The sequence below is a fragment of the Sminthopsis crassicaudata genome, chromosome 6 (genome assembly GCF_048593235.1).
Source record: "Sminthopsis crassicaudata isolate SCR6 chromosome 6, ASM4859323v1, whole genome shotgun sequence".
Classification (NCBI taxonomy): Eukaryota; Metazoa; Chordata; class Mammalia; order Dasyuromorphia; family Dasyuridae; genus Sminthopsis; species Sminthopsis crassicaudata.
The window spans coordinates 180,398,890-180,422,947 of NC_133622.1; the positions used below are offsets into that span (position 1 = coordinate 180,398,890).

At 44.0% G+C, this 24,058-nt stretch overlaps 2 protein-coding genes and 1 long non-coding RNA gene across 30 annotated transcripts in view; 2 read left to right on the plus strand and 1 right to left on the minus strand.

Annotated features, from left to right (window-relative positions):
* ASAH1 (N-acylsphingosine amidohydrolase 1) overlaps window positions 1-24,058 on the plus strand; it is a 168,552-nt gene that overhangs the window by 61,390 nt on the left and 83,104 nt on the right. The gene's annotated exons all lie outside the window — the stretch shown is intronic.
* LOC141546318 (uncharacterized) lies at window positions 1,520-16,897 on the plus strand. Its single transcript, XR_012483272.1, has 5 exons — window positions 1,520-1,631; window positions 2,300-2,519; window positions 6,028-6,669; window positions 9,175-9,412; window positions 16,474-16,897. It is a non-coding gene; the product is annotated as an uncharacterized LOC141546318 (long non-coding RNA).
* The window catches only part of PCM1 (pericentriolar material 1), a 93,335-nt gene continuing 80,348 nt past the window's right edge, over window positions 11,072-24,058 (minus strand). For 16 of the 28 annotated variants that reach the window (XM_074274048.1, XM_074274046.1, XM_074274044.1 and 13 more), the window contains 9 exons: window positions 17,915-18,112; window positions 15,953-16,015; window positions 15,483-15,627; window positions 14,249-14,406; window positions 13,270-13,357; window positions 12,438-12,694; window positions 11,817-11,912; window positions 11,556-11,681; window positions 11,072-11,386 (listed from right to left, as the gene is read on the minus strand). In XM_074274048.1, coding sequence (XP_074130149.1) covers window positions 11,297-11,386; window positions 11,556-11,681; window positions 11,817-11,912; window positions 12,438-12,694; window positions 13,270-13,357; window positions 14,249-14,406; window positions 15,483-15,627; window positions 15,953-16,015; window positions 17,915-18,112 — 1,221 coding nt within the window. In that variant the 3' untranslated portion in view covers window positions 11,072-11,296. The remainder of the gene's footprint in view (window positions 11,387-11,555; window positions 11,682-11,816; window positions 11,913-12,437; window positions 12,695-13,269; window positions 13,358-14,248; window positions 14,407-15,482; window positions 15,628-15,952; window positions 16,016-17,914; window positions 18,113-24,058) is intronic. The other 12 variants (XM_074274053.1, XM_074274051.1, XM_074274049.1 and 9 more) reach the window with 4 other exon arrangements.

The following is a 24,058-nucleotide window of genomic DNA, read 5'->3' on the forward strand; positions in this document are numbered from 1 at the left end:
AAAAGGATTAGGCATATATACGCCTATATTAAAGGAGATTAGTTGAAGGGATTACGCACAACAATAATAATCTGGAATCATCTGAAGGGCCAGCATATGGAAAGGAACCAACCTTGCAATGCTTGGTTCAAGAGGATAGAAGCAGGAGTAGTCACAAAGGGGTCGGTTTGGGCTTGATGACAGGAAAGCTTTCCTAGCCACAAGAGCTGCCCCACAGTGGGGTGGGCTGCCTTGGAAGGCAGCAGATGCCCCCGGTTGACCTATCTGATTTCTCCAGTGATGTTGGTGTTAAAATGTCAGAGCATTTACCTAAATCAGAATTTTAAAATCCCCATAACCCTTTCCCTGATAATCCCAAACTGGGCTTTCTGTCTTGCCCTTATAGTCATTCTGATGAGGTCAAACAAGTTACACAGATGAGGTGACATCCAGAACACAATCAAATCATCTCTAGGTCAAGGGACAAAACTTTATTATAGTGCTTGGCAAACGGGCAAAGTTCCTAATGAACTTGCAGTTAACGAAGGGAGAGGTAGAACTTTTTATGGAAAGGACCCAGAGCAAGGTGTGCTAACTGCTAATCGTGTACATCAGTAAATGAGCCCGTGGTCCATGGCCGAGGGATGTTCACATCTATAGCTTCACCTCCAGATTGTATAACTGGGCATCAGGACAGGGTAGCTCCAACTGTACGAGATAATGCTCTGAGATCAGCTTCCTCCCCACTGGGACCCAATATCTGAGCTGCTACCAGGGATGTAGTATTTGCTGGAGTCCATTTACCCAATCAGTTCTGGCTTCCATAACAGCCCCAGAGAGTGGGCCAAAGCTGCTGGTAGTAATGAAGGGTTCAGAGTAGGAGGGCAGCAGGGGGCAAGGGCAAAGAAGGCATCAGGAGCCACCTCAGTGACTGTGACTTTGGGAGATTAGAGCATCACAAGGTGAGATCAGAGGGAGGAGGCTGCCAGGGGCACAGATAAGTCCTTTCAAGCCTGCTTTGCCACAAAAACCTTCCCCAGATGGCTGAGCTCCCTCCTGTGCCAAGAGTTGTTTACAACAGCCAGAATCTCTGGTGTAGGAGGAAAGAGGGCAAGACTGGGCTGTGTCGGTGGGGGCCAGCCCACACTGGCTTCTGCTGCCAATGCTGATGAGCATCTACAGGGATGGCACATCTGGCAGGCAGGAAGCTAGCAAGGTTCATAGCAGGGAATGGTTGTTCTTGAGTCTTGGAGACAAAAGCCCACAGAGACATTAGAAAGTAAATGAAATCAAGAGCCACAAAGAATCCATCAGCTCCCCCTAGGACAGAGGTGCTAATAGAACCCCTCAGTCTGTGCCAGACCCCAGATTCACAGCTGGTGGCACTTAGGGTCACAGAAGGCAGGCCAAGGTCCTTCTTATCTGGCTTCCCTTTTTGTGTCGCTTCCTCAATATTCTGCCAGCACCACTACAAGGCCCACTTTCTCCTCCCTCCCCTTCCTCCCCTTCTCTCCGTTCACACACTTTCTCATCTGTCCACCATCTCTCCATGCATCACATCAGCTACATTATGACATAATGCCCTACTTGGCTTCCCTTGGTCAATTGCTCCCCAGTCCCTCCATCACTCAGCTGCCAATAATATCCTAAAGGTAGGTCTGGTTATGTCATCTCCCTACTTTGCTTTTAGATTAAAATACAAATCCTTTTGTTTGGCATTTAGAATTCTGGCTTTATTACCCATATCTTTCTCCTCTCTCACCCTGACCCTACACATACAGACTGCTTCTTTCTGTCTCTGTGTTTTACATCCACACCTCTAACTTTCTTCAACCTTTACCCAATAGCCCATTTCTCATGACCTGTCTCTTCCCAGGCTCTCTCTTTCCGCTTTCCCCCCAGCACTCGCCTTCCTCATCTCTGTCTCTTAAAATTCTGGCTTCCTTCAAAGCTCAGCTCCAGGAGCATCTCCTTGAAGAGGTCATTCATGATTTCTCTAGTCATCAGTGTCCCCTTGCCCCCATCACTGTATTTATTTTGTATGTATATTGTATTTCCTCATCTCTTTTTCTAGTAGAATATAAGTATCTTGAGGGAAATACCCATCTTTGCTCTGGTTTGTTTATACTGGCAGAGGGGCAATGGCAGGCACATCTTAACTTGATAAAAGAACACCAGGGAATTCTAAGAAATGAGAAGGTGAAGTAACAGGGAGATATGTTTGGGTTACACAGGCAGTATTTTGGTGGGGATCTTACACTGATGGTCCAACTTCCCTTTCTTTTTAAAATCTGATTTTATTTTATTTTTGGTTTTGAAGTTTCTCTGTCCTCCCTCATCTACTGAAAAGGAAAAGAAAAACAAAATTACAAATATTTTTAGTCATGGAAAATAAATCTTTACATTAGCCATGTTCAAAAAAAAAAAAAAAAAAAAAAAAAAAAAAAAAAAAAAAAAAAAAGGAAGAAAGGAAGAAAAAGAAAGGAAAAGAAGAGCAGAAAATAGGCCACCCTCTGAGTCCATCAGTTCTCCAGATGGAGGTGAGTAATGTTTTTCAACATAAGTGCTTTGGACTTGTGTGGGTCATTGGGTTGATTAGAATTACCACGTCCCTCTGAGTAGATTATCTTTGTAATATCTTTCCCTCTGAAAATCGTTGTCCTGGTTTCCTTTGCATCAGTTCATATAGGTTTTCTTCTATAATTTCTTATAAAACAATATTTTGTCATATTCATATACTGCAATCTATTTATTAATTTCCTAAATGATGGATGCCCTCTCAGTTTCTAATTCTTTGCTATCACAGAAAAATTATAGATGTTCTCCCTCTAATCTCTCGTCTCCCTTTTTCTTCCTATTTTCCTATTCCTATATCCCTAGAGAAATGTATTTCTCTATCTAACTGTACATGTGTATATTCTTTCTTCTTTTGATCAGTTCACATAGAGTGAAGTTCAAATATCAGTCTCTGCCTCCTACCTCCCAGCCTGCCTTGTGTGTTTAGATGTTTAAGCACCCTTATTATGAGAGAGAGTTTTTTATAACTTTCCTTCCTCTCCTTCTCCTCATTCTTTTTTCCCCTCTTTCCATTCTTTTCTTTAAGATCATCAAGCCATAACAGAAGTCCTCTGGACCTTGTCTATTTGACCTCTCTCTATGACCTCTGACAATAGGATTCAGAGATTTATTATCTCCCCATATTTCAATAAGTAGTTTATTTGTTTAATTCTTTATCATATTTAACTCATGGTTAACTTTTTATGCTTCACTTCTGTGTTTGAATGTCAAAGTTTGGCTCCAGTTCTGTTCTTTTCATCAAAAATGCTTGGAAGTCCTCTATTTCACTAAACATTCATTTTTCTCCTTGTGCATTATACACTTAGTTTTTCCTGGGTAAGTTGTACTTGGCTTTGAATCCATACTCTGTGCTTTCTGAAATTTTGTATTCCAAGTGCTCCATGGAACCCCATATTATTACTGACAAACTTGATTCTTATTTTAATAAATAAGTAGGACAATTTGCCCTGGGTTTCCACTACTCTAGGTCTCACAATTTTTTTTTTTTTAATTTTTTTTGAGGCTGGGGTTAAGGGACTTGCCCAGGGTCACACAGCTAGAAAATCAGATTTGAACTGGGGTCCTCCTGAATTCAGGGCTGGTGCTCTATCCACTGCACCACCTAGCTGCCCCCCACAGTCTCACAATTTCTTAACATTGCCCTTCCTTCTCTCCTCTTTGCCTCAGTGGATGATGAAGATATGCTCTTTCTCTTCATCATATTCTTTATCCCATCACCTCCCATGCTCTCCAGGATATTGCTCTCTCAACTACCCCACCTTCTTTACTTCTTACTAGCTGCCATCCTAAATCCCCCCTTCCTTTCATAGTTTAGCATCGAGAACAAAGTAGTCTAGTCTTGTTTCTTCCACTTCCTGTCCCCATTTCTCAATTGCTGGCAGTCTTGCATTATCTGACAGTAACTGCTGTCTCCTAAGTCACCCTGGTTCTTCATGTCCAAATCAACGGCTTCTCTCCATCCTCATCCTTCTTGACCCCTCTGCAGCTTATGACCCCGTGTTATCATGGCACCTGGGAACACTGTCTCTGTCTGTCCCCATTCTCCCCTAGTGGCTTATCATCCACATGACACCTTCTAATTGAGTGAATCCCCCAAAGTTCTGCCCATAGGGACCCTCCCTTATTTTTGCTCTCCATCCTCAGTGACTATGCATTTGTCTCTATGCAGAAAATTCCCACACATCCAAGCTGTTTGTTGCTATATCTTGCTGTTTCTATTTCAGTTAAGAAATATTTAAGTGTCTCCAATGAGCCAGACATTACGATAAAGGCTCCCCTTTGAGTCTAGCCTTCTTACCAGTAGTAGCGACGGTAACCCAGTAGAGAGGAAGAAGGAAGCACTCCGAAAGAGTGGTTTAGGATAATTTCAGCATAAATACTCATTACGTTTGCATCTTTAATACATGACTATATTAATAGAGATTACTTTGATTTATTTTAGTTTTATTGTTTCCCTTCCTTAGGAAGAGTTAACTTTAACAGCCAGGCTGCATAAATATTCCCTTAATATTTAGAGAATAGATGATAGATTAATAAAATTTGATAGCAGATTAAATTAGAATAGGAAATTATCTTTGTTGGAATAAAATAACCACAAGATTTGATATTTTAGGACTCTTAATTGAAAGTCAAGTTCCCTTTTCTGATATGGAGGGTAGGATGTTGATTTCTAGCCTACTGATTCTAAATTCCTCTTTTTAGTGAGTCATTGAGAGAACACTATAAGGTACTTCCCCCCAAAGTTCACAGGATGATAGAAATAACCCAATCCAGTATTAAAGATAGCCATTATCCCACCCTGGAAACTTCCCTAAATATCCCAACTTGCATAACAGTCAGATATTGCAAACTGACCTATTTCCCTATTCTTCCAATACTTCCCTATTACTGTGTTACTCTTATGAGTAACTATGGGTATTATGAATAGCTTCGTGAATACAATTCTTCTTCTTTTAGTATTCTAAAAATAATTTCTATAAATCTATCAATTATCACCACTACTTGATCTGTATCCTAAAGAGATCATTAAAAAAGGGAAAAGGACCCATAGGTGCAAAATATCTATAGCAGCTCTTTTTGGGGTAGCAAAGAATTGGAAATGGCGAAGATACCATCAGTTGGGGAATGGCTGGTATATGTAATGTTATAAGGGATGATGAGCAGGCTGATCTCAGAAAATCCTGGGAAGACTTACATGAAGTGATGCTGAGTGAAGCGAGCAGATCCAGGAGAGCATCGTACACAGCAGCAGCAACATTGTGGGATGAGCAACGGTGACAGATTTAGCCCTTTTCAGCAAAGTAGTGATCCAAGACCATTCCAACAGATTTGGGATGGAAAATGTTATCTGCCTCCAGAGAAAGAACCATGAAATCTGAACACGGGTCAAAGCACACTACTTTCCTTTTCCCCCTTCCTCATTGTTTTTCCCTTTTGTCCCGAATCTTCTTTCCCAACAACATGACTAATGTGGAAATGTGCTAGCGTGATTGTCCATATATAGACTGTCAGATTGCTTGCTGTCTTGGGGAGAAGAAAGAGAAAGTAGGGAGAAAAATTTGGAGCTCAAAATCTTATGAAGATGAATGTCAAAAAAGTACCTTTTATACATAGTTGGAAAAAATACAGCTAAGTAAAAAAACAAAACAAAATAAAAAAAACCCCACTTGTTAATTGTCTCTAATCACTGAGGGATTATTGACCAGTTTTAGTGACAGCAGTCAACCTTGCTAATTAAATCATTATACTGGAAAGTTTGGTGCCTTAGACTTTTCCCTTTTTTAGATTTAAAATCAGCATATCTGTCTCCATAATTTGTGATCTGAGAGTCTTGTGGACTTGGTGCTATTATTATTATTATTATTATTTATTATATTAACTTGTTGACATCTTTTCCTCGGGGGAATTTCCCAGCATGCTTTGGGGGCACATTTTGTGCTGATGAGGTGAAGGCTCTCTCTGCCATTCCAGGTGGGATGCCGCTTTCTCCTGGCCAGATTGAAGAAAAAGTGGAAGCCTTCGAACTTCTCCGAGAGACTGAGAGCATCCTTTTCTTGTGGGAGAGGCTTGGATCTCAGCAGACGGAGACGCCCAGGTGGAAAAGGAATCTGGATTTCATGTGGCCTGTGAGGCTTCTGGGTTTCAGGAGGGTCCAGGGGGCAGGGATTTCTTTGCCTTTGGCCCTGTTTGGGGAGAGGACCACTTGCCTGTGTGACTGATAGCAGCTTTGGGGGGCACAGACCTCACGAGCCCATCTGATCCATGATGAGGCTTTTGGGGGTACATATAGAAACTTGGGGTTCAGGAGACCACAGGGAACGCTTGAAGAAGGCAGGATCCCACTTCTCCTACTCTGACTGATACCAATGACCACTTGAGGGCAAAGGACAGAGGAGGAATAGTCTCCACCATTTGTGCCCACAAACATTGTGTGTCCATCTTGGGGTTCTGAGACTGCTGCAATCTACCTCCTGCTTGAATTTTACCTTTAATACTCACGCCTCTTCTGTCGCCCCCATCCCTGCCTCCTCTTCCTCAAAGATGAGGATGCTTCTGAGAATACATCCCCTTTCAGGGTCTCAAAAGCCTGGCCCTGAAAGGGACTTCAGAGAGGTAAGCAATCAATTAGAAAATTCACTACCGCCATGCTGAGTCCCAGAGTGAGGGCCATTCGTGACCGGGGTGAGGGCTAGAGGTCTGATAGTCGGGGGAACATTCAGAAGAGCAGGGACCTCCGGAGAACAAAGACCCCAAATTCTGTCTCGGACGGGTGGAGTTGAGTTGGTCCATTATCAGAGAGGTTTGGGCGGATGAGAATCATCAGCATAAATGGGATCATTGAGGTTTGTGAAATAGTCTAGAGGGAGAAAAAAAAGTCCTAAGAGACCCTGAGAGATGCTTATGGCCAGGGCGAGATCTGGGGAGGGAAACATGGAAGGCAGAGGAACAGTCAGAGAAGGAGGCAGGAGAGGAGTCCCCAAAGCTCAGAGAGAAGAGAATGTGAAGGAGAATGGAGGGATCCATGATGTCAATGGTTGCAGAAAGGTCCAAGAGGAGGACAGAGAAAGCTAAAAACGTTTTTTTTTTTTTTTTTTTTTTTTTGCTGAGGCAATTGGGTTAAGCCCAGGGTCACACAGAGTGTTAAGTGTCTGAGACCAAATTTGAACTCGGATCCTCCTGACTTCATGGCTGGTGTGCTATCCACTGCACTAACTAGCTGCCCTTAAGAACAGTTGTTTTTAAAGAAATATGCTTGAAACTTATACCATATGTCATATAGCTTACCTTCTCAATCAATGCAGGAAGGGGGAGGAGAGAAAAATTGGAACTCAAAATTTTATTTTTTTTTACTTATAATTTTTTGACAGTACATATGCATGAGTAATTTTTTTTATAACATTATCCCTTGTATTCATTTTTCCAGATTTTCCTCTCCCTTCCTCCCTCCCTCTACTCCCTCCCCCCATTGACAGGCAATCCCGTACATTTTACATGTGTTACAATATAACCCAGATATAATACATGTGTGTAAATCCCATTTTCTTGTTGCACATTAAGTATTAGCTTCCGAAGGTATAAGTAACCTGGGTAGATAGACAGCAGTGCTAACAATTTACATTCACTTCCCAGTGTTCCTTCTCTGGGGGTAGTTATTTCTGTCCATCATGGATCAACTGGAAGTGAGGAACTCAAAATCTTAAAAAAGAATGCTAAAAATAAGCCAACCAAAAAAAAGAAATGTATATTGTTGCCTGATGAGGAGGCTTCTCATTTAAATGCCCTATCTGTATTTTAAATCTGGAAAGGTTTTTGGCCTTCCCAAGAGCCACCTCTTAAAAAAAAATTTTTTTCTAATTTTTTGAAAAACTTTTCAATAGTATTAAATTTTTTTTTACAAATATATGTGAAGATAGTTTTCAACATTCATTCATTTTTGTAAAACTTTGTGCTCCAAATTTTTCTCCCTTCCTTCTTTACCTCCCCTTCCCCAAGACAATAAGCAATATGATACAGATTAAATATGTGCAATTCCCCTAACATATCTCCATATTTGCCATGCTGTGCAAGGAAAATCAGGCCTGAAGTGGAAAAGCCATGAGAAAGAAAATAACCAAAAAAGGTGAAAATATTATGCTTTGCATTTTCACTCTTTTTATTGTTTGCATTTTGTTTTCTTTTTTGTTCCTTGTTGATCTGATTTTTCTTGTGCAGCAAGATAATTGTATAAATATGTATACATATATTGGATTTAACATATATTATAATGTGTTTAACATGTATTGGATTACTTGCCATCTAGGGAGGAGGGGAAAATTTGGAATACAAGGTTGAAAAATTATCCATGCATGTTTTGCAAGTAAAACGCTTTAATAAAAGAAAAAAAAAAAAGGAGCAGCTAGATGGCTCAGTGGATAGAGAACTGGCCCTAAAATCAGGAGGATCTGAGTTCAGATCCAGCCTCGGACACTTAACACTTCCTAGCTGTGTGACCCTGGGCAAGTCACTTAACCTGAATTGCCTCAGCAAAAAATAAACAGACAAATAAGTCATTAAGACAAAATAAGAAAAGGAAAAATTCACACGCAATCTTCATAGTTTTCTCTCTGGATATGGACGGCATTTTCCCATCCCATCCCAACTCATTTGGAATTGCCTTGAATCACTGGATTGTTGAGAAGACTGTTACAGTTGATCACATAATTCCTTATTACTGTGTACAATGTTCTCCTGGTTCTAATTACTCAGTTGATGTAAGTCTCTCCAGGCCTCTCTGTATTCCTCCTGCTGGTCATTTCTTACAGAGCAATAATATTCCATAACATTCATATACCATAATTTTTCCAACCATTCTCCAGTCGATGGACATCCATTCATCTTCCACAAACATTTTGGCACATACAGGTCCCTTTTACCTCTTTAGTATTTCTTTGGGATATAAGCCCAATAGCAGCACTGCTGGATCAAAGGGTATGCACAGTTTGATAACTTTTTGGGCATAATTCCAGATTGCTCTCCAGAATGGCTGGATTCTTTCACAACTCCACCAACAATGCATCAGTGTCCCAGTTTCCCCACATCCCCTCCAACATTCATCGTTATTTGTTCCTGTCATCTTAGCCAATCTGACAGGCGTGAAGCACTCAAGACAAAGATGTCCTTCCACAACAAGGAACTGAAGGTTCCTCAGGAAAATGGGCAATGGAAATTTATCTTCGGGCGACTCTTCAGGCTTGATCCTGATAACTGATATGCACGTACCCAAATAGATGGCAGAGAAATCCCAGACGGTAAAAGTGTGCCCTCTATGGACGGATGACGGACAGCACCGCTCAAGAAGAGTTGGTAATCTTTCAAGGTAATTTTCAACTCTCCTTTAATACCCCATTTTTTTGATTTTGCCGGGGCTCCTCGGGGGGAATGTGGGGGAAGGGAGAGCCAGAGCCAGAGGCAGCAGATGAGCACTAGGTCAGAGAGGGGGAGGAGGCAAAATGCCTTGCTTGAGACACGGGAACAGCCCCAAGAGGGAGGGTCGGGGGGAGAGGGGCGTTCTGTTTGGATATAGTTGGAGCTGTCTGTGGGACCCCAGTGTGAGATGCTGGAAGGCGGTTGGGCATGGGAGAGCAGGTCAGAGATGGGGCAGATGTGAGCGTCACCATTGTGCAATCCCTCCCAGGCTGTGAAATCCCTCCTCCAGAGTGGGAAAAGCAGCTTTTGAGCCCTTAGAGCCGGCGGAAGAGGGAGTGTGGGGAAGTGGGGATACGAGGTGACTGACCGTTGCAGGAGGACAGAGGCTCCTCTCGGCGCCGGGCGTGGGAGGCCCGCAGGGTGGGCGCCCAGCACAGGCTCGTGTGTAGAGGGTGTATTTTTCCCCTCTCTGGCACTGTAGGATGACGTGATAGGTGACCACCAGTGGCAGGGCCAATGCCCAGCTTGAGGGCACCAGGACGCCGGCGGGGAGCTGAGCTGAGGGGTCCCCTCTGCTGGAGCCGTGTGGGCCAAAGACAAGTCGCTCCCGGGCAGCGCTCAGCTGGGGTGGGGGGCTCGCCAGCCCGTGCTCCTGGACAACGCTCCCTTTAAGGAGCCATTTGTGGGGAGCCGAGGCTCCCTCCAGTTTGTCTCCGGCGGCCCTCTGTGCAGACATGCAGACCGCCTCTTCCCCGGACTCCACGTGCAGCCCCGTCCCCTCCTGGGAGTCCGCGGGGAGGGCCGGGTGAGACTATCGGGTCTGTCTCACAACCGAGGGCAAAGCTGCCAGGCCAGGAGGGGCGGTGGCCCCCCTGAAGCTGCCCAGCAGCACAGGCCGGCCTCGGAGCATCAGGGAGGCCTTTCCTGGGGCCTCCAGCGGCTGGCGCTAGTCAGGCGGGCTCTGGGTGGCCACAGACCCATCCCTTGCTTAGATGTGGAAGGACACAAACCTGTCCCAAATTCCGAAGCATGAACACGGGCTCATTGGTTCTGCGCGGTCACCTGTCTGACCCGGGGAGGAGTCGATTTTAGTTCTGGCGCTTTCACGATTGCTTATGATGTGGACCAGAGTCTGAAGCTGGTTTTGTCCGGTCATGGCCTAAGGGTGTCCGAGTCCTGGACTAGGCCACGCACTCCCTGCCAACCCTCACAGCTGTTAACTGGGCCAATTAGTCTAAGAAACAAAGCCTCCGCCCCCGCCTTCTTTCTCCAGGAGAGAAGCCCTATTTCATGCTGCCCTCCCAGAACGATCCTGGGGTACGGTTCCTAGGCTTGAGGGTGCCAGGCCCAACCAGCTCTCATCTCCCCTTGGTCCAGCCCTTCTCTTTTCTAAGGGCCATTAGGGCTGGAAGCCAGAGGCAAAGTCCTCGGGAGGCCCAGACCTGCTACCTGCTCATGGGGGTCACAATGCCCCCAGGACCTCTTGGCAGGAGAAGCCAATCGTGCGGAGCCTTCCGACGCACACTCGGTCCTGGTGACTGCCAGCGTCTCGGCAATACAGGAACAACTCGCTACTGGGGCGTGCAACATAAGGCTCTGCAAAGATCCGTTACAGACAAGTCCAAACTTTATTTAAAACTACATTTTAAGTTTAAAGTTACTAAACAAATCACAATGAAAAAATAAAAAAAACAGTGCAGCAAGCCTCGAATCTAGGGAGGATCCCGTCTCCGACGTGTGACCTGCCTGAGCAGAAGAAGTGAGCGTTACCTATTCTAAAAGGCAGTGGGTCAAAAACTAATTTACATTTTTATACAGATGGAAATAAGTTTATTTAGTGCCCATGGAAGATATGCAATTGGTGGAGTGGCAGGGGAAGGCAGGCGGCCGGAGAGCTCTCACACACTTCGGGCTGCAACGGTCTCTGAAAAACAGAAGGAAGATGCCTCAGGTGGGCTGCCAAGGCTGGCTTAGAGCCCCAGGAGGGGAAGGCTCTGGGGCCAAAGGCATGAGGCAGAACCCAGGCAGCTTCAGACCGCTCCCCCCTGGGGGAACCCTCTCGTGGAGGGGGCAGGGCAGGTCTGGTGACTCACTCCCTCACCAGGTTCTTTCAGGGTCTGAGGGTCTCCAGCCAATTCTTCAGTGTGAGTCACGGCTAGTATTTCCTCAGATAAATGGTTACTCTGTTCTTCTGCTGCCATTTTCTTCATTAGATCTGCCTTTGGAGGGACAAAAAGGTGAAAGCTCTCAGTGATGGAATCCCAGGCTCAGAGCAGGCAGGGACAGCAGCCCGATCTCCACCCCCCCCCCCCCTTGCCAAGGGCTGGTTTGTAAGAAAGCAGAAAGCCAAATACCTCAGAATAAATGGTCAGCTTAAGGGGCAAGTCCTCCACTTTCACAAAATCCTCTTCATCAGACTTTTGGCTTAAATGGCCGGATCCTGCTTCCTGCTTAGGAGAAGCAGTACAAGGTTAAACCCAGCCAGCCCCTGCCTGGGGGAACCTTACTTAGCTGCCCCTACTACTTGGTTGCTGGGCTGGCCTTACACCCTTCCTTCCTGAAACCCCTCTGGCTATCCCTATCCACCCTCTCCGGGAAGCCTTCCCCAATAACTGATCAGCCTCCCCCTCTCTGATCTCCCATGTGCCCTTCATTCTCTGACTTAAATGGCCTCATTTTTAATTCTTCTGCTCTGTTCATCTCTCAGTTCAAGGACAGCCACCCTCCCTGTTCCCTCCTCTCCCAGAGCCTCGAATGGAGCAGCCAGGGAGTGCAAGAAGCTGGGAGTGACTGATAAGGAGTACATGGCAAGGCAGACCCACAGAAACAACTGTCCCCACGCCCCCCAACAGCCTTCATCAAGGCCAGGGTCACTCTGACAACGCTTCCATGGCATCGCTCGTCTAGATGCCACTTGGCATCGTCCAATTTATGTGAGACACAGGCCCAGGAGACTGGGCATGGGCGAAACCTACGTAATCGTTCACCAGCACCGGCGACTCGGTGTCAGGACTTCCAGCCACAGAGCTCTCGGGAGTTTCTGAAGCCGATTTTACTTGGGTGCTTCCGGGTACGGAGGCGTCCCCCTCGGCGATGGGTAAAGAAGGCTTTGGCTCTTCCGGAGGCCCCCCGACGGTCACTGTGGACTCCAGAGGGGGCAGACTGCCGAGGGGTGGCTCCTTGTCCAAGACATTAAGATAGCAAGGCATGGCAGGAGAGTCATCCTGGTCACCTGTCACCAAATGAATCAATGTAAAGTCACCCCCTAAACCCTGCATTAGGCTTACTCGGTAAGACAATCTGGAGAACGTACATTCACAACCTGTGGGGTTTTCAAGAGAAAAGACGGCTGTCAGACTTGCATGGCTCCACGCATGGTAGTCTCTGGATGGGACCTGGATCTCCTGATGGAGGAGAGGGAGCCGGCACCCACCGCCAGCAGATAGTCCCAACCACAGCTTAGACCACCTGAGCATCATTTTACCCTGGTGCGGCAGGAGCTATGGGTGTGTGCCAGCCACAGTCCCAACACTTTTCTCGTTGATTTTTTTTCTATAAAAATATGGTCTTTCTTCAGGGACGCTTGAACAAACTTAGTTGTTCACCAAACAAAAGTTTTAACCAAAAATAACAACCAAAATCAGATGGAAGATCATGTTCAACATTGACTTTAATTAAAAAACATTTGTTTGAAACACATCAAGGCTCTGTTCCTCTAGGAATGTGCTCACAGACCACCAATAAAGAACACAGACCAGCAGGACCCTGCAGACTGGCAGGAGGTTACCTCACTGTGGAGACTCTTACCTTTATGACTGCTTTGGCCATTAGGAGGTTCCCGCTCAGATGGAATATTTTCTTTCTCCACAGGCTTCTCAAATTCACTTTGTAGAACCTAAAAAGAACAACAGATGGTTGCTGTGCTGATGCCAGCTGGGGGGTTGGGGAAGGAGAGGTTAAATTTTTATGGCTGACTTGTGCTTGCCCTTGCTTTCTATCCCACAAATCATGTCTTCTGGGTGAGTGTTCTCCGTTGTGACAGATACCAGTGAAGAAGGAGGGCAAAGGTGGCTTTAGAGCCACCATAGACAGTAGATAAGAATCGGCTTTCTATGTTACCAATGGGTCAGCTGTCAGATGCTCTTGCCCAAGGAGGAACTCAGTTCAAACGGACAGCTCACCTAAATAAAAAGGGGAGCCTTCCTGAGACCCCCCGCATGCTCAGGTTCCATTGCTGAGAGGCAGGAATATAAGACAAGGAATCTGGGTGTCCTCTGACCTTTGCAGATAACTGTTCCCCAGCAGCTTTCTGGAGGAAATATGAGCAATTCCTAAAAGAGCTAACCTCTCTTGCCCCCTCAGGACAAGCTTGCAGCCCCTTCCTGCCGTTCCCGGAGGCCCCAGTCCAGGAGAGTGTACTTCTCTGTAGCTCTCCTTAGCAAGAGCAGTATGGATGCCCAAGCTCCTATGGAAGGTGGACGGTCTGTTTTTTGTCTCCCTCAAGCAATGCTTATAAAGGACAAACTACGTGCATGCCATATGTTGTCTGACCTAGAGGGTAAGCCCCATAGCCCACAGCTGGGCCTAAGGGTCCCAGACCTTAACCTTAACAGGGGTCATAAACCATAGCCCCTCCTCCCTGCTGACCTCAGGGGTCCTCCTTATGTAAATAGCTTCAGAGTGCAGTTTAATGTGAGGAGGAGGGGGATGAACGCCCCCAAGCCTGGAGTTTCCAGTCATCACACACGATGGCATTTCTGTCACACCCACTCCTGCGCTCTAATACCTGGTCTTGTTCGTTCTCCTCCGTTGCTTCAGTGTTAGCCTGAAGGGACGTCTGGACATCCACAGGCCCTTCTTCAAATTCCTCAATCTCTTCATCTTCATTCTCATCTTCTCCACTTCCATAATTTGTCAGAGCCTGTGTTTCTGCTTTGGACAAACCTAAATTGAGGAATATCCTGTCTCAGGACTAGCCCTAGACAAGAAGGAATCTGATTTTTTAGGTACATCTCATGGGGCGAGTTTGGCCCCCTCCCCACAATAGTTTGTGATCTCATTCAACATGGCCTGTCTGGTGGATAGACCCCAACCTGGGTACTGTCTGCAGCCTAGGCCTGGCAGCCCATTCATTCCCCTCTGGGAAAGCTTGGGAAAGCTCTCAATTGCTCTTGGTAGAATCCTACACTTCTGGACCTGGAAGGGCCTGAGAAGCCTCATCCTAGAATTCAGAGTCCTCATTTTATAGAGGCGGGGAAGGGGCAGGTGTGAGGTGAGATCTGAACCCATCTGCCTAACCCCAAAGCTGGGGTGCTCTCCCAGCCTTTCTAAGCCCAGGACAAACTCCAGCCCCTTCGGGATGCCTGACAGTCCCTGTGGGGAAGAATGCAGGCCTCTCACCAGCTGGACTCGGGGACTTCCCTCGCTTGCACTGGTCTGCATGGGACACACCTGCAGCACAGAGCCATCACCTCACTTCCAGACAGAGATACCACTTTTCCTGATGTGTCAAAGGATCCTATGAATTTAGGCCAAATGCTGCGGCCAGAAGATCCCCCTATAGTTCGGTTATGCAACCAAGCAGACCCTAGGGCTGCTCTCTGATGGCTTCAACAACTCCCTTTTCTGGATGTTTACTATTCTTTTAACGTTCTATGTTCTAGAATTTAGTGGAGAAACCAAGTCAGAGTCCCTGGCTGAGACCGTGGTACGTGCAGGCTGTGCATTGAGGTACCTCTTGTACCTCCCACTGTCTTTATTTTTTTTATTTTTAATACTACTGAGGGAAATTAATTTTTTTGTTAATTTTTTTATTATTAATTTTATAATTACAACATTATCCCTTGTACTCCCTTCTGTTCTGCCTCCCATTGTCTTTAAAAAGTGGCAGATAGCTCCACAACCACCGGCACACGCATGCTCTCACAGTCCGAGCCTCCCCCTCCCTCCCAGTTCCTGAGAAAGCATCTCTCGGGGGCAGCCGTCGAAGGCAGCTGCATGCTCCCAGCAGATCAACTTACTGATGGACACGGGGCATCCTTCGCTCTCTTCATCTTCCTCCTGATCCGACACATCCGACCTCATGTTCTTGGGTGCCTCGCCACTACTGTAGGCCTCGGGCGGCGGCGGCAGCGCCTGCTTCACCGTCTCGGTCTCATCCTTGTCCTAGCCACAAGCACAAGGGAAGAGTCAGCACCAGCACTCCTTTGACAAGTTTGCTCTTGGAACAGAGAGAAACTGGGGACAAAAAGATCACCAAAAGGACCAGAGAGGATACAATGGAATTATTTTTTACACAGCGCTAAAGATCTTTCCTGACTGGAAAGGAGCCATCAGAAAGGGCTCATCAGCTGAGAAGGGATTCCATTCTCAAATAGCTGGAAAACAATTAAGCCATAACGCCAATGCAATACTACTATCGAAGCAGTGGTGGGCAATAATTTACTTAATACTGAACTGGCTAAAATAAATTAAAGTTTTAACAACATACTTTATCTTCATCATCAATTTCTCCAGCAGGTGAGCCAAGATCTCCCTCAAGAATTCTTTTTGCCTATAAGAAAACCAATTAATGTTTTCAATTCTTTTCAGACAATATGGGAAGGAAAGAATTGAGAAGAAACTACTTAGCAATAAGCCAATTAAAACGTTTATAGGCATCAACATGGGCAATGGGAAAGACATAGCCTGCGCATCAGAAAACTCAAGTTCAGATGCTGGATTCTAATATGTGCTAGCTGTCATTTCCTTATCTGTAAAGTTGAGATAGTGATCTTCCTATTGATTAATTCATAAAGCGGCAGTAGAACATTTTGTAAGGTTTATTTAAGTAAAATAGTTGTCACTTCACGTGAAGAGCTCACATAGATTTTGCCTAGACTTGGTGGGAAAGACTCAGTCTGGGATGGCACTGGAATCTGCAAGAACTGGGTTCCAAACCTGTCTCAGACACTTCCGAGCTGGCAGGTCACTTCTTCCTCTGTAAAACAGCCAGCCCTTTCTCCCTCCTAGGTGCTGAGTGCCGCAGAAGGGGACATTTCAGAGTCAGGATTGTCTGCAATGCAGAGCACTGGCAGCCATGCCAAAACTGGGACACTGAAGGGAGAAGTGATGAGTCCCAGAACCTTCCCCACACCTCACCAGGAGCATCATCAAAGAGAAACAAGTCTTTTTGATTCCATGAGTACACTCTTGCACCCTGAGGTCATAGTTTCTCTCACAGAAGAACCAAGGGTGAAGGATGTCTAGCAGCAGACTGATGGAGCATAACAACCTTGGACTCAGAGTCAACAAAGCCTCTCTGCTCCAGCTCCCCACAGAGCCTTGCTGGCAAAGAGTACTGACAAGGGAAAAGACTTTGTCTCTTTCTGTGCTCCTAAAGCCTGGCATGGAGAAACTTAATAAATCTTGAGACTGACAAGTGACTGGATAAAAAGGACTTGCTGTTATTGTCTCTCCAACTAAAAAAGCTAGCAGTTTTAGAAATGCACGCCTCCCTCTCCTTGGGTATTGCTTTTGAACCTTCCCTCCCCCCCATCAAGTTTGCCTTTCTGGCCCTGATTGTACTTGTCACAGGCAGCAAGGCTCTCAGGCCTGCTTCCCCCAACCCCTCCCAGCCCCCTACTCCCTAAGTGGCATAGGCTGAAGCTTCTAACACTGTTCGAAGTTCTCAAGGACCACGAGGACCCCAGACACTGCTCAAAGACAGATATCCTGTCCATCCTTAGGGCCCAGCCCAAATGTGACCACCTTCAGAAAGGCACCTAGAAGCCCTTGCACAGGCCACTCTGTCTTCTGCCAAGTGTTTGCAGCTCATTCATTCGCCTTCCTAAGAGCTCTGCGTGAGGATTCCAGGAGCACTGAAAGGTTTGCAGAGCGCTTCATATCCCTGGTGTCTCGGGTTCTTCACAAAAGATAGCACAGCTCTTTGCACATCAGCCAAGGAGTCCCAGGAATGCGGCAGCAGTCCCTCCCCACAGCTGGAATGTCCCTGCCTCCACCCCACCGCACCCCACCAAACTGCTCTGTGAAAGCTGAACTAATATAAGACCTACCATACTGTCTCTAGCTAGCTCCTTACATCCACCAATTCTCCCTGTGTGAATCCCTTCTTCCCCAGCTCCTCCTACCATCTGGGAACAACAATTAAATCACCAGGATTCTGGGTATGATAAGGGACTGCCTCCAAGATTCCAGTCTCTTGGTGATTTCTGAAACAAAAACTTCTTTCTTTGCCATGCCTTGTCTCCCCTTAGGAAGCTAGGATGTGAGCTCCCAAAAGACAAGAGACCATCTCATTTAGTTTTTGTACCCTTGACATCGAGCATTGCTTAGCATGTATTAAGTACTGAGTAAATGTTATTTCATTCATTCATTTATTCATTTAGATGATCATGGAAAATGTTTCTATTTTCTTAAAGCTTTCTATAAAAGCAAAGTCAAGATTATTCACCTCTTTTGCATAATTCTGTATCACTCCAGCAGCTTCCATTTTCCTTTTGCATCTTTGTTTTACAGAGATACTATTATTGTCCAGATCTTGCATAAGCTTGAAGAAAGCCAATTCATTAAACAAAACTTCAGATATCTCAACTAGAAGGTCCTCGCCACAGTCCTTCAGTTTTCTACCAGCAAATTTTGCCAGTGAATCCTGTTAAAAGAAAAGTAATAATAGTCGTCACAATTGATGAGACAATGACCAAATTAACCAATCAGACTAATTATCATGGGGGTAAGGCAAAGTCTGTCTTCTAGAATAGTAGTAAAAGCAGACAATTCTGTTACTCCCCGGAATTTGTTCCTTAATAATAATGGACTTTGAGAGAGACTATCAAAGTCTTCCCAACACAATTCTCATTACTCCTCTTTCCCCCCCTTACAGAAAATTATTACTCTAATTTTGTGGCCATCTCTATGCACCACACCTGTCTGCCTGTCTCACTTCTTATTCTACTTTCAGTGACACACCCCAGCATGACAATCTCCTTGTGATTTCACAGTATTTATTCTAGTGACACAGCACCTAAACTATCCGATAATCCTGAGAAACAAGAGAAACTAGATGATGCTGAGAAATCCACAGTCTTTGATGATAACACAATATTCACTTTTTAAAAAAACAAAACAAAACTTTTTTTTGGACAGTACATGTGCATGGTTAATTTTTTATAACATTATCCCGTGCACTTCCTTCTGTTCCGAATTTTACCCTCCTCCCCTAGATGGCAGGCATTCTCATACATGTTAAATAACATTCACTCTTAACAGAGGCAGTGCTTCTCAACACAACAAAGTGTCCGCCTGACACCAAGGTGCAACTCTTTAAGAAATAGGTGAGAAATGAGGATTCCTAATGGACATTGCTTTGAACAGGAACAATTACATGAAGTCAGGAAAAAGAGAAGAGGAAGATTTAAACTGTCATTGCTATTTACAGGGTTCACAAGGGAAGATCTAAACAACCCAATCATTTAAACCTAAAACTTGAGACAAGAAATTCTGCAAGGTTGCCAGGTACAAGATTAAGTAAGTTATTAAAAACAGTACAATTTTTTTTGGGGGGGGGGGTGAAGCAACTGGGATTAAATGATTTGCCTAGGATCACACAGCTAATAAGTGTTTATCTGAGGCTGGATTTGAACTCAGGTCCTCCTCCCTTCAGAGCCAGTACACTGCCCCATCTAGCTATCACAACTAATTTTTATGTATTAACAAATTTTTTTTTTTTAATATCCCATTTATAACAACGAAAAGCATGAGTTATCACCTTAAAAATTCCATGGAGAACAACAGTTTAAAAAACCTCCATTAACTATTGGGGGAAGATCTTACCCTTATCACTTGTGATTCCATGAAAATGTCAACTAATGGCAAAAATGAAGGAAAACCTTATAACTGTTCATGGGGAAGGCAAATGAATAGAATAAAAATAATTATCAAAATAGACACTACATGCAATACTAATCTAAATAGCACTGATTTTCTTTACAAAATTATAAAAATCTCCCCTGAAATATAAAAAGTTTGTCTTCTGTATAAATCTGAATATATGCACCCTTCTATACTTGAAAGGACACACTTTTTTTTAGTGGGGAGAAGGGGTCTAGATAGATGATTCTCGGTGTGTAAACTTCTTTCACCAGTGAGGATTAGCTTCTGTCTCTTAATTCTTAGTCTTCCAGAGTTTGGTGGTGCACTGAGAGGCAAATAATTAGCCTGGAGGCAACCCAGTCAGTATGTGCCAGAGATAGGACCTAAATCCAGATCTTGGTACTATTCTGGCCTTCTCTTCACTAAGCCACAGAGTAATTGGATCTAAAGTATGACATCCAAAATTGTATGAGGCAAAAAAAATCGGAGAGTTAAAGGAAGAGAAATCTCTGACACTGACCCAAACACATTCAAAAGACTGGAGCTAGTCTGATCTATATTTAGAGAAAAAAACTTTTTTTTTTTATAAAAATCAAATAAATTTATGGAAAAAAATTAATAATAGTAGTTGGGAAAGTTGTCCAGCAGGATCATAGACTTTATCCCAACCAGAGATCATCTAACTCCAAATCCCACATCCTTTCTAACATATCATCCAAGGATCAACTTTCTACAGTTGAGCTGGCAAAAACAAAGCAAAGGTAAAGAAAGGAATACGCACAATAACAATAACTGGACCATCTCTCGTCAAAGGAAGAAGAAATGTAAAGTTAGGAAGAAGAGAAAGAGAAGCAGTTCTGGCCTTCTAAGGCAGCCCATGTTTTAGGGACAACTGTAATTAGAATCAAGGTTGTTTCTTGCATCCAGCCTACCCAAATGCATCTCTTTACATATCTACCTCTGGATTCTCATTAAACTTTCTTTTCTTTTTTTTTCCCCCTGAGACTGGGGTTAAGTGACTTGCCCAGGGTCACACAGCTAGCAAGTATTAAGTGTCTGAGACCAGATTTGAACTTGGGTCCTCCTGAATTCAAGTCTGGTCCTCTATCCACTGCGCCACCTAGCTGCCCCCTCATTAAACTTTCTGAGTCCAAATGGAATGAGTAATCCCTCTTCTGCAGGAAGGCCATCATGTACTTGCTCAGTCTGAGCATCCCCTCCCTCTCCATTCACTCTATCCTCTTGGGACCCAGACTCAAGAACTGAATCCAGTACAACAGAGAAAACATGATCAGAGCAAAATCTAGTAAGGGACATGTGCCCTATTTCTAAGGAAGTTTGGCCTCTCCATATGGCAAAGTTTTTCCAGCTGCCAGAACACACCACCAAATCACATGTAATCTGCAGCTCAGCAAAAACCTTACAACCTTTTTCAGATAAACTGCATCCTGACCAAACTGCCCTCACCTGGTCCAGTCAAGAAGCCAGGCACTGTGCTCAGTGGGATTAAAAAAAAAAAAAAAAAAAAAAGCAAAATTCAGTCTCTGCCCTTAAAGATCTTACAGTCCAATAGGAGAAAAAAAACAAGCAAATACGCATATAAGCTATGGAGAAGATAAACACGATATATTAACAAAGGGAGGACACTGGAATTACAGAAGTTGGAGAAGGCTTCTTTTAGAAAATGGGATTTTTTATGGCCAAAAAGTTATCAAAATGTGCATACCCTTTGATCCAGCAGTGCTACTACTGGGCTTATATCCCAAGGAAATACTAAAGAAGGGAAAGGACCTGTATGTGCCAAAATGTTTGTGGCAGCCATTTTTGTAGTGGCTAGAAACTGGAAGATGAATGGAAGATCAATTGGAGAATGGTTTGGTAAATTATGGTATATGAAGGTTATGGAATATTATTGTTATGTAAGAAATAACCAGCAACATGAATACAGAGAGGCTTGGAGAGTTTTACATGAATTGATGCTGAGTGAAACGAGCAGAACTAGGGGATCATTATACACTTCAACAATGATACTGTATGAGGATGTATTCTGATGGACGTGGATATCTTCAACATAGAGAAGAGCTAATCCAATTCCAACTGATCAACGATGGACAGAATCAGCTACATCCAGAAAAGGAACACTGGGAAATGAGTGTAAACTGTTAGCATTTTGTTTTGTTTTGTTTCTCTTCCCAGATTATTTTTACCTTGCAAATACAATCCTTCTTTTGCAACAACAACAACAAAATTCGGTTCTGCACATATATATTGTACCTAGGATATACTATAACATATTTAATATGTATGGGAATGCTTGCCTCGAGGGGAGGGGGTGGAGGGAAGGAGGGGAAAAACTTGGAACAGAAGGGAGTACAAGGGATAATGTAAAAAAAAAAAAAATGTTATAATTATAAAAATTAATAAAAAACAAAATTTAAAAAAAAAAAAAAAAAAAGAAAGTAGGATTTTAGTTGGAACTGAAAGGATACCAGGGAAGACTGAAAGGATACCAGGGAAGACGGCAGTTGGAGCGGAGGGAGGAAAGTCTTCCAGGGTTGGGGACAGTCAGAGAAAATGCCCAGAACTGAGAGACCAAGGATCTTGTTGGTGAAATGGCCCAAAAGGCTGATGTCATTGGGGCTGAAGAATACATGTCGGGGAATAAGAAAGTGAGAAAATTGGGAAGGTAGAAGGGGACAGGTGATGAAGGGTTTTGAATGCAAAAAAACCAAAAAAAAAACACCCACAAAAAAAATGTTTTGTTTGTGCTCCTGGAGGCAATAGGGAGCTATTGGAGTTGACTATATTTGGGACATGATTAGATTTTGTGCTTTAGGAAAACCATTTTAGTGACTGAAAGAAGGATGAACTGCAGCGGAGAGACACTTGAAGCAGGATGACCTACCAGACACTGTTGGCAAGGTCTGGGTTTGAGATGGGGGTATAGGCCAGGGTGGAGGCACACTCGTTGAAGAGAGAGGGAAACATATTTAAGAGATATCACCAAGGTAGAAATGACAAGATTTGGCAATTGACTGGATACAGGAGGTGGCTGAGAATAAAAAGCTGAGGATGACAACCTAGCTGCAAGCTGGAATGACTGTAAGGATTGTGGTAACTACCCCCAGAAAGGAGGATTGGGAAGTGGAGGAGACTTGGGGGGCAAAGCAATGAGTTCATTTTTGGATATGGTGAATTTGTTAAATATGCTAAATAAAAGATTTGGAAGAGATGTAGGCAGAGTGGGAGAATGAGTTGATAAGGGGAGGGTATGGTAGGATTTCTGGACAGCAAATTTCTGAGAGTGCTTACAAAACAGTGTCCATCAATACACTGATGTGGGAAACTGGAGAACGTGTAGCTAATATCCCAGTCACTAACACAGGTACACTACGTGTGACTTATCAACCAGGAATAGTAGTAGCTTCAGGCTTATTGTTATGTACTCCTAATAAGCAACCTGATGATAGTCACCCAGATTCTGACTCCAATGAACAAAATCCAGGAATATATTGGACAGCAGCTGTGACAGCTGACCGACCTATGCTTACTATTTATATAAATGGAATACCATTTGAAGGATTGGTAGACACGGGTACAGATCGTATAGTTGTTAGAGGTGCCAAGTGGCCCAGTCACTGGCCAAAGATTAAGGCAGACACATGTCTGGGGTAGGAGGATCAATGGCAGCATAAGTTAGTGCTAGGCCTTTGAGATGGATAGTTGAAGGTGAAACAGGAGTTTTTACTCCTTTTGTGGTTGAAAAAATCCCCATCAATCTGTGGGGAAGAGACATTTTACAGCAGATAGGATTACAAATAAGCACTTCGGCTTTTTAGGCAGGGCTGCTATTGAAGGCCTACCTGCACTTTCACCCGTTCCTATTCAATGGAAGACTGATTCACCAGTGTGGGTAGAACAGTGGCCCTTAAGTAGTGATAAAATTCAGGCCTTATTAGACATAGTGAACAAACAACTTGACCAAGGACACTTGCGGCCTTCTCTAAGTCCTTGGAATTCCCCAGTATTTGTAATGAAAAAGAAATCTGGAAAATGGAGGATGTCAACTGATCTAAGAAGAGTAAATGAACAGATGGAAACTCTTCAATCTGGACTTCCATCTCCTACTCAGTTACCAAGAGAATGGCCTCTATGGGTTATAGACATTAAGGATTGTTTCTATTCTATCCCTCTAGATAAAGAAGATATGAAAAGATTTGCTTTTTCAGTGCCTAGTTTTAATTTGGCTGAGCCTTATAAAAGATATGAATGGACAGTTTTGCCACAGGGAATGAAAAACAGCCCTACTATGTGCCAAATGTATGTTGCTGCTGCTCTTGCTCCAGTTAGAAAGCATTTCCAAAAGTAATATTGTTACATTATATGAATGATATTTTGGGATGTGCACCTGAGGAACAAATGTTAGAGGCATGTCTACAAAGGACCATGGAAACACTAAAGTACTACAAACTGCATATAGTTACAGAAAAAATTCAAAGACATGCTCCTTTTCAATATTTAGGATATGAAGTATATCCTAAGACACTCACAGTACAAGAGCTTTCTTTAAGAACAGAGAAGTTGAACACCTTAAATGATTTCCAAAAATTAATAGGAGATATCCAATGGATGCGTCCAGTGTTAGGCCTAACTACCAATCAACTGCAATCTCTATATGATATTTTAAGGGGAGACAGTGCTTTAAATTCACCATGCCAGCTTACAA